This window comes from Melanaphis sacchari, unplaced genomic scaffold, assembly GCF_002803265.2.
Source record: "Melanaphis sacchari strain LSU unplaced genomic scaffold, SCAv2.0 Contig92_pilon_pilon, whole genome shotgun sequence".
Lineage (NCBI taxonomy): Eukaryota > Metazoa > Arthropoda > Insecta > Hemiptera > Aphididae > Melanaphis > Melanaphis sacchari.
Window position 1 is genome coordinate 406966 of NW_020271656.1, and position 14966 is coordinate 421931.

Here is a 14966-nt window from a genome sequence, read left to right on the forward strand (position 1 = left end):
GTCTATTATTAAAACGTTGCAATTTGTTTCGACGCCAAACCCATTGAATACAATATATATATATAAGTATATTCTTTGTTATAGGTATATGTATACTTAATCGTCGACGGGGAAGGTCACGGCTAGTGTGTTTGGCGTGGTAGTGTATATAATATACTCTATTATATTATAAGGATTCAAATGTACTATACGCATATAAATATATATATATATATATATATTATACACGTAGTAATTAATTTAACCCCTTGCACACACAATGCATATTATACGTACCTATACAAGTACAGTTTAATATCATACACCTTGAACTCTGCAGGATTACGCTTCAAGTGTTCGTCGTAACCTCATTTTTATTAATATTATTATTTAATTTAATTTCGTGTAATCTATGTGATGTGATGATAATATGTGAATTTTAAGGGCTGCTGCCACCCATTAATACACAAATTATGATACCATGGCTCCGACATTGGTTTGGCTCGAAGATGAAACCTGAACAAAAACCAACCATAAATTACAGTCCAGTCAACGATAGAGAGATAAGATTGTCAAAGATATATTATAGTATAGTAGTAGGTACTATTAGGAATAGAAAATGGAGAATATTAAAATAACTAGCGATGAGAGGGATGTATAAGAACAGTCGGTAGCCGAGAAAAAGAGTATAATATTATAAACCCTCGTAAATCGTAAAGGGTCTGTTGAACGACTGATCATGAACCAGTCAAACTGTTGTCAAACCAATCGCTGAAAATATAAAAGAGGTTGATTTTTTTTTTTTTAATTATTAATGATTTAAAAAAAATAAACGCCAAGTATACGGATTCCGCAGTGACGTCGACACTATAAATCCATATACACTTATAATTATTAATCTTATTATATATAAATAACCGACACTTCAAAAGTTTGAAAAATTTACCGCGTGACAACTGACAATCAACACAGCCATATTATTTTGTGTGATTACGTTTGAATTAATTATGTCACTAATGCAATAAACTTTACTGTAAAAAGACTATATATATGTGTGTGTGTGTGTGGTATAGCATATTAAAGTGGTTCTCAATAATTATTATAGTATTTAGCCACGGCTAAACCTTAAATACTTAACACCTAACCGTGGACTTATTTATTGTATATTATATACTTATTTGATTTATCTGCTTTCCTTGAATGTATATGTTTCAATTTTGTTTTAACACGAGAACAATGAAGAAATTCCTTCTCACGTGTGTCGTCTGGTAAAACACAACTACTGAATCACGGAAAACTTATTAGAAATCATCGGTACTCATAATTACTTGCATAGTTGACATTGATAAGTAATTACAAAAATCGTTTGTTAACTCGTCGTTCCAAAAATAATTAGGTGCTATACTATTTTATAATAATCAAATAGGAGTTAGAAGACTCTGGGGGGTCATTCACCATGCGTAATGTATATATTATATAGTATGTATAGTAGATACACATTATACAGTTAAAAACATCTTTATTGATTTTCTCGACCCTCGTAGTCCATTCACACTGTTGTCGGACATTACCGAAAACAGCACACTTAAGTATATACACGTTGTATCTACAAAAAATCATTATCATTTACTTTTAAACTTTAGACCTGTCAATGTACAATAGGTATACATGTTTGCATTATTTATAACACGCATTTGACATAATATTATTAAGGTTTACAATGTATTATTAACCTATGCAGTATTAGTGTGTACGCAAAAATAAATTTATGATTATTATTAAACATATAATTGATTTTACAATACAATTCAACGCAGGCATAATTGATTACATTAATTTTTTAAATATTTAAATAAAAATCAATACTTGTCTTTATATTTTACTTGAATAAAAAAAAAATTTACGGGATACTCAAAAATTTAATACTTTTTGAGCTTAATTTTATAAACAAGTCAAGTCTCCTAATATTTTATTGAATTCTTAACAAGTACTTGAAAAATCAATACTACTTTTATAATGAGTACAAGTATACAAAACACCGATTACAAACATAAAGTAAACAAATATAACGTTATGTTATACGACATGAATTATTGATAAATTATACACTAAACTATTATCCAAAAAATGTTAACGTTTGATTTGTACAACTTCAAAAATTTAAACTAATAATGAAGACAATGAAGTGTTTTATGTAAGAAACGATAAGTCTGAAATACAATTTCAAAAAATGCCTACAAATTAATATTTAACTAGTAAAAAATACACGCTGAACTGTATGGAAAAAAAAAATCTGACGTGTAAACATTGCTGAGAAAACATATTATGTAGTAACTTACTAAAATTCATATTTTATAATTATTACCATAATGGTATTTATTATCATCAATAAAAAAAGTAATCATTTCGAATATTGAGTAGTTTATTTGTTAAAGATTTTAGAAACCACTGGTATAGGTTAGGTAAATACTACATACTATATAATAGGGGTGGCCAGCAAGAAGAGACTTGCGAGCCGCCCAATATATTAATAAATATGGAAGAGCCAAAATGAAAAAAGCGGGCAAGTGGGTACCGCTCTGCTGTACATTAGGGAGTGGGGTGAACCTCGGACTAGAGTAGGTTAAATTTGAATGCAATGATAGGTATCATTGTATACGAAAAACGATCCTGAACGGAGATGATTTGTCAGTCTAGGATATATTATATTTAAATATTGTCATACATTCTATTTTGAAACAAATATTTTATTTTTCAATTAGGACGTATTTGCAAAAGTCATGGTTAATCAATTAATTATTAATTTTTATGAATTATACCTATAAAATAGTTTGCAAATATTCATGATTTTGCCGAATTTTAGTCAATATTTGAACTTCAAATGCTAATAAAAAAATTGTGCGTATGTATTCTTAAAATTTTTTGATCACTATAAGAATAACTTATGAGGAACTTTGTATTAAATTTTCAAGTATTTTGATTGGGCCAAAAATATTTTATCGACACTTCAAAAAAAAATTTTTAGAAAAATTGAAAATTTCAGTTGTCTATAAATAGCTCAAAAAAAGTCAAAATATTTTGAAAATTAAATTATATAAAGAAAATGACAATCTAAATAACTGGTAATATTTTCAAGTATCTATGACTTATACTTTTTGAATATTAACAAATATTTAAAATCGTTTGAGGATAAATCGTTATTTTCACGCTATTTCGTAAAAAATTTAAATTCAAACGCACTTAAAATTTTTCCTATAATGATGCTTCGAGTTTTTACAATAGCTACTTGAAGGAAAATTTAGGGAAAACATAGTGTAGTATTTTTTATCCTTAGTTATTAACACAAAAAATGTTATGATTTTTCAACTTCAAAATTACTTACAAATTTTCGCGTTTTCGATAGTTTTTGTAAATATTTGAACTATAAACGTTTATAAAAAAAAATTGTGATTAGCAATTTTTATTTTTTTTTAACTACAATAAGAAAAACTCATAAGGAACTTTGTATTACATTTTCAACATTTTTTGGTAATCCAAAATTTTTTTATCGACACTTCAAAAAAAAATTCTCATAAAAATCGATAATTTCAGTAGTCTATAAATAACTCGAAAATAGTCAAAATTTTTTGAAAATTAAACTGTATATAGATAACACTAACATAATCATTTGGTGAAAATTTTAAGTTTTTACAGTGATAAGTTTTTGAATTACAACCATATAAAAAAATCGATTTGGTCGAAAACTGGTTTTGCGTAAAAATTCCCATTTTTCCGTCATTTTTTTATTGTTTTTCTCGATTTTTTTGAAAACCGTTGGAAAATATTTACTTTTTACCTGTATAATGCACCAAGGATTTTCATTTTGTCATCGGAAATCACCCCCAAAGTTTGAAATTGAAGCATTATTTCGATTACTTATGCTGTACACAGACACACAAAAAAAAAAAATAAATACACATCATTGTAAAATCAATATATTCATCACTCCGTTCAGAATCTTAAAAAGTTCATATTAATGTATGTATATAATTATTGTAAAGAAGATAAATAGATATTTATTGTAATAAAATGTTTAAAATATGAAACAATATATGATATTAATTAATAATATTAAAAATAATATTAAAAATAAAAATAAATAGGTACATATTTTAAATATTATATCAAAAATACTATTATTTTTTTTTTTGTAAATTTTTTCTATTAATTGAAATTTAATAAAATATTATACTTCTTCAAATACATAAATTCATATTGAAATTCATTTTTTTTGTAATAATGTTTGTGTCTTACGATAAGATGCAAGCCATATGAGTCTATGATGGAAGCTGCATGCGGCTCGCGAGCTGCAATTTGGCCACTCCTGCTATATGATATTATATATTTATAGTTTATATATTTTAAATTAAATTACAATTTTGGCATAAAAAATACTAATTATTTTAGACATATCAGATATAATACTAATTTCACCTTAATTACCTATGTTTGTAAACTTGCGCTGCGTTACACCATACAATGTATTAATTGATAATTCTATGCTCATCAGATACCGAATAATGCACTGACAACAGTAATGTATCCTTTATTTTATATCAACAACGCTGTTTAATAATGATCATATTAACATATGTATTTAATGCGGTTACCAGTTTATCATCACTTGAATGAAAAAAGTCAAAATAATGAATGTTCTATGATATAGAGATAAATTAAAATTTAATTTTAGTTCTTAACAGCTAATTTTATTTTTAATATTTATTTTTTCAGAGAAAAGTTAAAATAATTCATAATTTATAACAAGATGTATTATTATGTATTTAGGTGTATACAAGTACATAAGGTCACTATAGTTTTAATTTGTTGAACACCATTTAATTATTTGTGAACTATAACCACCAAATGTAATTAAAATTATTTTTAATAGTAAAATGGAAAAGCCTTAATATTATGATTTAACTTTTTTTATAGTTATAAAAACGAGGATCATCCTGACAATATACAATAAAAATTCGGTAAATACATTTAAAAATTAATGTTATTCAATGTTAATATACAAGACATTATGTCAATATAAAGATTTATAGAATTTATGGTTTTCGATAAATAAAATATACCCATAGATAAAATGTTATTTTATTGGTCTGTACTAGATGTTAGGTACAAATTATTCATAAATAATAAAAATATAAAACAATTACATGAGATTTATATATAAAATGATAAATAAATATAATAATTAAGTATAACTGTTGTGTTATTATCCCCAAATTATAAGAGGAAAATTAATAAGTACCTATAGATAGTATAGTGCTTGTCATCTCATATATTTATAATAAGGTACATAATTGTCCAGACACAGTACTTAATAGTTACAATTATAATAACAAATTGTTAAGTCATTTAAAGTCACTTTAGAGTATCGATAAGCTCTTGAAAACTTTCAACATACCATTTTGACTTGGACTTAACTTCTTCTCGGACAACATTACCACCAAACCCTAAACATAATAATTTAATAATATTAAAGAATCTATAAATTAAAACTGTTTAATAATAATAACACATATTGAAAAAACAATTTAAAATTAGAAAAATAACGAATAGAATATTTAAGTACTGTTTAAATGTATAACTAGATTTAATATTTTTTGATTTTTTTATATAATAACTTAGAAATTTACCAATAAATGCATCAGCAGGAGGAGATGCTTCTAAATCAGTAATTCCATCTCCAATCATAAACAACTTTGTATAACCATATTTTTCTTTTAACATCTGTATTACTTCTGCTTTACCACCATTCTTTGATGTAGGTTCTTTTTCATCAAATCCGGCATAATCTCCTATTCATATAAATATTAAAAATAAATAAATATACACAATATCGGCGTACAATATTATATATATTATATATATTAAGTTTATCTTCATCATAAAACATATAAACTCTACATAATATTATTCAATAAAGTATAATCATGTGTCATTGATTTCAAATATATTAAATTTGCTTTACAACAATTTAAATTTATATCATGTTTTATATGGATTATAAGTGTCAAAAATGGTAAAGTGTATAATACACTATAATCACTGATAAATTAAAAAGTTGTAAATACGTAATATAAAAAAAGTACAATAGCTATGTATATGAATATATACTTTTAAAAAAATAATATGAAACGGTTAGAACCCACAAATATTTTAAATTAAACATTTAAAAAAAATTATACAACATATTATGAAATTCAACACAAGATAATAATCAATAATAACAAAAATGGGTATGGTATAATAAAATCGTGAAATGTTATGTAAAATACACGAAACGAACTTTATATTAAAAGTGTATTCTATTTTAAAATTAATAAAATCTAAACTAAAAATTTGAAATCAATAATGGGTTTTTCAATTTGTCATTAAACAAAATATTTGTGTTCTTTGTTCATAATTAATCAAAATATTTTATCATTTGTATAAATTGATCAAAATTTTACCGTTTAAAAAGAACTTTAATTTATTGGCGTATATGTGTTGTAGTGGAATGCTTAATTCGATAGCTATTGGTCCAATGAGACCACGGAATCCGCCAGATATCAAGTACACGGGAATATTCTTTTGTTGCAATAATCCGATAAGTTCCCTGAAATAATTGATAAATTAATTTATAAAATCATTTAATAATAAAGAAATGATTTATTTTTAAGAAGCTAATTAAGATTAAGTATACAATTTTTATAAAAAAAAACTGGACCCAAACCATAAAATTATTTATTTATTTTGTTTAATCAATTGATTCAATTTACTTAATGCCTGGAGTCAAATTAAACGGACGGTCTTTGATGAAATTTCGAATTTGCTGCAATGACGGCTTGATTATCTGAAGTCGAGCTGAGAGTGCTTCTCTAAAGTCCATTTTACCTGACATTGCACTGCTTGTCCTGAAATGTTAGGTTCGTATTAATATAAATAGACATACAAATACAATATATTTTGTATAACATAGTGCCAACATTGCTGTGTGGTATCATGCTAAGATATAACTTGTGTGATTTCAATTTAAAATTCAAGAGCATGGAAATAATGAAAAAAATTTTCAAAACTTGGTTAAAATATTAGGTAGTACAAACAATATTGAATATATTAATCAATTAATCAAACTAAGTTTTATTTTTTTGGTTTTTTCGTAACTATACCATTATAATATACCTGGACTGAATAATTTAAATAAAAAGATCAAAATATACACTTTGTTGTTTAGATATATTTGAAATGACTAATAATTAATGAATTATCATTATTAGGAATGGGCCGGTTCCGGTTCTCGGTTCACCGGTTCCTTCGATTTTCTAGGAACCGAAAATTATCGGTTCTTATTTTTTTTCTCAATAATAGTGTTTTATGTTTTTAAAGCATGCTGCGTCATCGGCAGAACTATGATTACAAATTATATAATCAGACCATTGTAAAGGTGCATAATATACGCCTCGACTCCATATTCATCTGGTTGTTCCTGCAAGTAGTGTAGGTAGGTACCTAACTAAGAAATAACGTAGCCCACATAAGATTTAAATGTACCCACGCCAATGACGATGGAGACATTTTTGGGAACAGGTCAAGAACCAGGAACTGATCGTTTTTTCAAAACTGGTCCATTACTAATCATTTAGAGATATATATTATATTTCATATAATATTTTATTAATCTAGGGAAACTTTATGTAGCATTAACATGTTACATTATTGTAAGCTAATAATTATTGAAGCTGTACCAAAAATAAAAAATAAAAATTATTTTTGAAATGCAGGTCTACTTTAAATTTGGTCGTGTTTAACATAAACTATTTATAATATAATTTCGCGTTTATATGTATTGCATGTCAAAATTATACAACGATGTGAAATTGTATTATTCATCCACACTAAAGTGTCCAAACACTAAAAATATATGTCATCCATAGTCGATATTTGCTCCAATTATATGTAATGTACAACTTTGTTTCTAAGGTGTTGAATACAGAATAAGCAAAATTAAAATAAAATGACGATGTTTTAAACATTTTTTACAGTTTTTCCTCATACCATAAGCCGATTATAGTGATACATTCGAATTATAAAATTATAAAAACAGTAATAATTATTTAAAATTTCAAACAATTTAATATAATCCATGATATTTTAGAAATCTACAATTTTAACGATCCTGTACCTATATACTTAGGCACACCTCGTACCGGTACCGGTACCGGCGGTACCTAATACCTATACAAATATACAATAATATGTGAATGCAGGTGCTCATGTAAGTCATGTAAGTACTTATTATAAGAACGAAATAAAATTAATGATGAAACTAATTTTTATATGATTTATTTTACGAGCAGATAGTCTTATTATTAATTAATTTAAAAATATAATAACATCGTATGATTTTTAAATACATTTATGTAACAAATTAATTAATCGTTTTCCCAGTAAATAAAAATATAGATAGTGGGTACCAATTATCCAATTACATTTTAATCAATTAATAGTAATCAAAATCTAATTTAGCAATAAAATTAGTACGCAAACAGATGAGAGATTATTAAAATATTTTTAAAACATATTATATAACAATGAATATTGATGAGTGCAAGAGTTCAGTTTGATAATCGTTAATAACTAATAGTATTTAATATTAAATACATTGTAGGTACACTTGCACAATATTATTTAATTTAAAAAAAAACATGAAAATAATTATAATTTAATACCTCATGTTAAATATTTTTTTACCACCTTGGATGTTGAATTTAATATTAAAAGGATTATAGCACAATGATTTACTGTTTTTGTTTAACATAGGAATTTACATTTCTTTTATTTCTAACGTACAAATTGATCTAATGAAGCAATGAAAAATCTGAAAACAGATTAGAATTTGTCGTAAAGTCTACTAAAATTAAACTTTCCTTCATTTTTGATTTTAACTTTTCAAAAATTAAAATAATATTTTTAATTATATCTTTTTCAGGATTTAGGGAGATAAAATTAAAATTGAGTTTAATATTATTTAAAAATCTATTTTATTTAGATTTGACCACAAATTCAAAGATTTTTTCGTATTCTTTTAATTTTATTAGATCAATCATTACATTATAAATAAAACACGCCTAAATTCCTATGTTCTACGTGTATTTAACTACAACAGAACATCAACGTTTTATTGTTTCAAACCCCTTACAAAAAACAATTTTCTAAATATTTGTGCTATTAAAGATAGTTAAATAAATTATTTTTACAATAAATAAATAATATTCATACAATTTTTGAACTTCTGATCCTTTATTGCAAAATTTAGCAACTTCGTCAATTGCTTCCTCTTGAATAACTGTAGAATCCACATCGAAACAAACTGCATCTGCGTTGAGCCAAAGTTCTTTAATTGTATCAGTCATATTATCTATAAATAAAAAAAATTTAATAAATGTACATACTAGGTACTTCAAATCAATTTCTTATCATATCCGCGCTGAAATTTTAGATTTCAATACCGAATGAAGAGTTTGAAAATTTCATTTTCCGTCAAGTGGACATTAAAACGCTTTTTTAGGCCAAATCAAGTTAATATACATGAACGTACTGATAAGTTTTGTCTAATATATCAAATATTAACTGGTAGGTAGATTAATTTAATATAGTCTTTGAAACAGTTTTATGAATCTAAATACTGAGAATAGTTCCAAGAATTGAAGTATATTTTTTTATGGATTACCGTAATATTAATATATATATAGGTGGTTTTAGAAACGATAAAAACGAAACTAAAAACTTGCATTAATGGCTTGTGTAGAAAAACAATTTTAGCTTTGAATAAAATTCTACCCACGACTAAATAACTCACTTCCCACCTTTACTACACAATATATAGGTACTATTTTACATTATATATTAATATTTTTGCTGACAAACTATAATAAAATTGGATAATTAAAAATGTATATAAAATATATATAATAATATACCAAAGAAAAATAATTAAAAAATATTCAATAAATAGTTGTTTAATAGAAACAAAAAAAAATTTTTTTTTTTTTGAGGTTCTTCAGTAAGGATGACATGGATAAAATATAATAACTTATATTTAGAATAACATAAATAAATAGAGTCAGTGGCGTATTTAGATTTTTGTCATGGGGAGGGGGAATATGACTTAATAAATAAAAATACCAATGAGAATATTGTACAATATATTATAATATTTTAACTCTTGCAAATTTAATCAATTATTGATAAAAAAAAAAAAATAATAATAATTTTTTAAATAATATGATGACTATAATTATTTGTGTGTATACAGTCTAAGAAGGGAGATTCATCCCCTTAATCCCCCCTCCCCGTAAATACGCCACTGAATAGAGTTGATTATGAATTCTTATTAAGATTTAATAACCACACATAAAATAACTATAGGTAAAAAACTGTTTAAGTAAAATATAACCTCTTATAAAGTGAATGGCACTTGTAAAATATATATATATATATACAAATTAATAACAAGATTATAATAAAAGTGTAGATCAGTAAATAAATCTACACACATATTATGTACTATCTAAATAACTATATAATATTATTATAGGAAAACAAATATTCTGATAGATTAAAACATATTAATTTAAAATATTTAGTCACCCTTAGGATGGAATATCTTTAACTAATTGATAGGTATTCTAATTTTTTTTTTATTATAATTTTCTTTATGGAACTATAATTTTACTATTAAACTATGTATTATAATTTTATGAATATATAATTTCATAAGAATTATTAACCTACACAATCATATTAGTGAATTCAAAATAATTAAAACGTATAAATTAAAATTATCACACTTATTAATTCATGCAAACCATATGTAATGTAGTTACCCATACTTTATTACTCATAATAATACAGTCGTAATATTTAAAACAAAATTACGTAGGTATTTCTTTAAATTTTCACGCGGTGAATTTCTAAGTAAAATATTTTATTACTGCATTGGATGTTATAACCATAACAATTATTTAAAAATTATAACTAATCAAAAATTATTTCGCTTTTACTGCAAACAGAGAATGAATCAAATTGGATGTGAAAGAATATTGTCAGTATTGTCGATAAAAAATGATACATTTATTTTCAGACTAATCTAACAAATTGAGGATAACTAATTAACCATTAAATGCTTTGCAATCAAATATAAAATTACCTATTCATTACTATTTTTTAATAATAATAATTTTATACCACAATATTACATTATTTATACATAGAAATCTACTGATAAACACAAATAGCTGGAAATTGGTAGATATAATACTACACAATACCTTTGTAGTAAGTAATTATAATTACTAATTAAACCGTGTAGACAATAATTAGTTAAAATGTATGTGTATATATACAGGGGAATAAAAAAATTTAAATAATAATTTAAATTTTCATTGACTTGAATATAGGTATACGCATACCAAAATATTCAATCAATATCATATTGATTTTATGCATTTATATATACAGTAAAACTACATTATATAGACCCTAGAAGTCGTAGTTAATTATATTTTATGTCTATATGTTCTAATTTTATTAATCAAATCGTGATATGTATTCAAATTATATTGTATGAACATCGTTTGTCGCCTATTCATTAAACATCGACCATTTAGTAATTGTCAATGGGACACGCTAATCGTTACAATTAGTCGATATTATGTTTATTTAACCTTGATAATAATATTAATAAAAAAAAAAGCATATCAATAAGAGATTGCTGAATTTAATTTGGTCGTTAAATTAAGATGTATAATTAAAAATGACACATCGGACTACAGATTAAAATTCCAAAAGTTCAACGTTTGAAAATGCATATACGATATACCTAATACCTAACTGTAAAGTAAACAAGACTACAATAATGAACTGTATGTTAAAATTAATATGAGATAATAATATTATAATATTGTTAGTCATTCAAATACTTAAATTTGCAAATCAAGTCAAAGCTTTTATTTTGGAGATAAACATATTGAAAAAATATTAACGAATTTGATTGAAAACCCACAACAAGATTATAGTTGCAACTAATTTACGAGTCTTACGTATGTATTTAGAATTCACGTAAAAAGTCGTTAATTATGTAGATTTTTAACAGAAATAGATTCATAATAAGTATGTGTACGTACTTTTTTAATATACAAAGTAAAAAACAGTAATTTTATTTAACCGCTAACATACATTTTTTAAAACGCATAAATAATTCAGTTATTATTATTCAAATTTCAAATGAATGAACAATACTGAATAATATTTCTTCATAACAAGAAATGTTTTAATATAAACACGTTGTACATCTTAAACAATATTGTGCTCTTTTAGAATAAATATGGAATAAGTAAATGTTTATTTAGTTATTCAAATACTAAGTATTTTTAATAATTTTAAGTACTTAAAAATAAAACTCAAGACATTTACCATTATTGATTATGCTTCATAGCCTATAGTATAGTAGCCCTAGGCTCTATTCCTAATATATTATTAGAAAATGACTTTTCACTTTCCTTCTGTATTATAATCGCATTCTCGCGTTTAACGCTCAGTCAGTCGACCATTATCTGCCACCTTCCTATTCTTATATACTTCTCTTCAACTTTTAACTACATGTGCACGTTCAATCTTGAAGAAACTCTATGCAAATTCTACCATTTTCATTTTGACTGCCCTATTATTTTCGATTTGATATTTTATTCTTACTTATTCTTTATTTCCGTTCCCTTTGAACAAACAAAATTACCCCTCCATACGTGTATTTTAAGAATATTTACTTTTATTTAGTATTAAACTAATCAAAGATGAAAACTATTTGTAATTTAAAATTTTCTATGTTTGAAAATTAGTCTCATTGAATATTTGTGATGTTAAAATTGCAAAGACGTATGCATATTAATTTAGCTGAAATATTTATAAATATTATTAAATAGTCTACACTTTACTATATCTATTTATATACGCAGCACACGCTTGAACTATAATTTATAATTTTACACCGGTTATGTGTTAAGTTTAATAAGCTTCAAGTGTCTCATAATGTATTAACTGTTAGAAAAAATAGATAATACTATAAGATGTATTTAAATATACGTATCTAATATATATACATTAAAATGTAATATAGTTCGGTATCTCCTGCAGATTTTTAACAGTTAAAATACCTACTTTGTTCATTACAGATTACACGTCTAAATACTAAAAATGCAAGATTAAAGCGCATATGTATAACAAAGCGAATACATCAATACTCACAATTGTCAATATTACAATATTGGTACATACAAATATACTTGCACACAGGTCATAGCGCGTTTCCCCTTGTTTACTCTCGTTACTTATTCTAACCTACTCGCTTACCAACATGCTTGACTGGTACCGAATAAAGTAGTTTAAAAACGATATTTTATTAAAATGAGTTAAATTGGTTTCCGTTTCTGTTCAGTCCTATTACTAAACTAAATACTAATATTAATAAAAATAGTTCGAATTTTCATTTTAAAGAAATTTTTACAATATAAAATCAAATTAATGTATAATTCGTATGAAATATAAATTAGGTAGTATAAAATATAAATGCATACTTTATAGTATAATTATATTAAATTTCGCAGTAATAATCAAAGAAACTATTACCAGCAAACAAAATTTTAATCTAATATTTGAAAAACTGTATGACGATTACGTTATGGGCCACTTTCACGAATAAAATATTTAAAAAAAGTAGGCTTCAAATTTTCACCTTAAAAAGTTTAAATTTTAAATTTAGATTATTAATCATTACCTTAATTTTTAATTATTATTATTATTGTTCTATACAAGTGATGACCGTTGGACTACCACTTCAACGATCGCTAACGTACATTTTTAAACGTGCTTACTTTAAAGTTGACAGTCAACCTAAGCCTGCGAAAATGCAAAATCGAGAAAGAAAATGTGCGTATGTACATACTTGATCACCATAGCGATAACGAACTCGACGAGTAGGGCGAGACATCACAACATTAGACGGGAACCAACCAATTCAGCTCACCTTAGCAAAATAACTTTTTCAAAAGGGAGCCAATACACGGTTACACATTCCCCATCTTTTTAAACCCGACTAATACGAGCTATATTTACCTATCGAGCGATGCAGAGTTTCGATTAAACAGTTCAAAGTGTAATAAAATATTCACATGGGTTAGATCAGTCTCGAGATCGGGTAGTATTGCTACGAAACAACTAATCGAATTTTTTTAGAAAAAAATCACCTTACGGGTTTACGGTGTACGGTGGCGGTGGCGGCGGCGTTGGCGGGGGCGTGTGGACGGGCGCGGTGGTCTCGTCGACGGCGTGGTTAGGTGGGCGAGTTATACCGTACCAATTTTTCAATAAAATATTATACTATTATTGCAGCACAACATTAACCGACGGGACGGGCAAAACGACACGGTTACCGGTGTACGAATGTCGACGACAACGAACAACAATATACAAACATTACAAACACGAAATAATAGCAATATCGCGTGTGACGAGTTGTGAACCTCGATCGAGCACGGAAATAATAATAATAATAATAATAATAATAATAACAACAACGTGTACTACCTGTCGTGCGCAGCCGACTTCACGCACGTAGGATTGTTGCACGCGGTACTGCAGAGTGCAGACTGCTCGGAAAACGTTTGGACCCCGTGGTCCACGGCGGTGAAATAGTGGTGGCGCGCGAAAGTGTAGTGGTGGGGCTCGGCGGCGGGTTAGTGCGGTTTTCCGTGTACCGCCTAATAATTGATTTCGGAATAACAATACATTATTACGGTTATCAAAGGATTCGATTCCGAAAATCGTAATCCGTCGAGTTGCGCGGCAGCAGCTGCTGTGAACGAGACGTCCGTCTCTGTCCGCGTAACCGGTGGGTGGGATGG

The 14966-nt window shown here is 26.1% G+C and overlaps 1 protein-coding gene across 5 annotated transcripts; it reads right to left on the reverse strand.

The window, feature by feature from the left end:
- Positions 1-5287: 5287 nt before the first annotated feature.
- LOC112602971 (phosphoserine phosphatase) lies at positions 5288-14909 on the reverse strand. 5 transcript variants are annotated; one of them, XM_025351357.1, is made up of 6 exons: positions 14650-14909; positions 9289-9427; positions 6789-6923; positions 6480-6625; positions 5664-5825; positions 5288-5480 (listed from the first exon to the last, which is right to left on the reverse strand). In XM_025351357.1, the coding sequence occupies exons 2-6, from the start codon at positions 9420-9422 to the stop codon at positions 5389-5391; spliced, it is 669 nt and encodes a 222-aa protein (XP_025207142.1). In that variant the 5' UTR covers positions 9423-9427; positions 14650-14909; the 3' UTR covers positions 5288-5388. The 5 variants fall into 5 exon arrangements, with proteins under 5 accessions (XP_025207142.1, XP_025207147.1, XP_025207143.1 ...); XM_025351362.1 differs by lacking the exon at positions 14650-14909 and adding an exon at positions 14315-14621; XM_025351358.1 differs by lacking the exon at positions 14650-14909 and adding an exon at positions 14310-14621.
- Between the last annotated feature and the right edge of the window lie 57 nt (positions 14910-14966).

What these genes read in the sequence shown, in the direction of transcription:
- LOC112602971 (XM_025351357.1), bottom strand. Translation starts at nt 9,422, where the DNA reads ATGACTGATACAATTAAAGAACTTTGGCTCAACGCAGATGCAGTTTGT. An exon ending in AATTTGACTCCAGGCATTAA is followed by an intron (nt 6,626 to 6,788) that starts GTAAATTGAATC and finishes CAATTATTTCAG; the next exon opens with GGAACTTATCGGATTATTGC. An exon ending in TCCTGCTGATGCATTTATTG is followed by an intron (nt 5,481 to 5,663) that starts GTAAATTTCTAA and finishes TATTATGTTTAG; the next exon opens with GGTTTGGTGGTAATGTTGTC.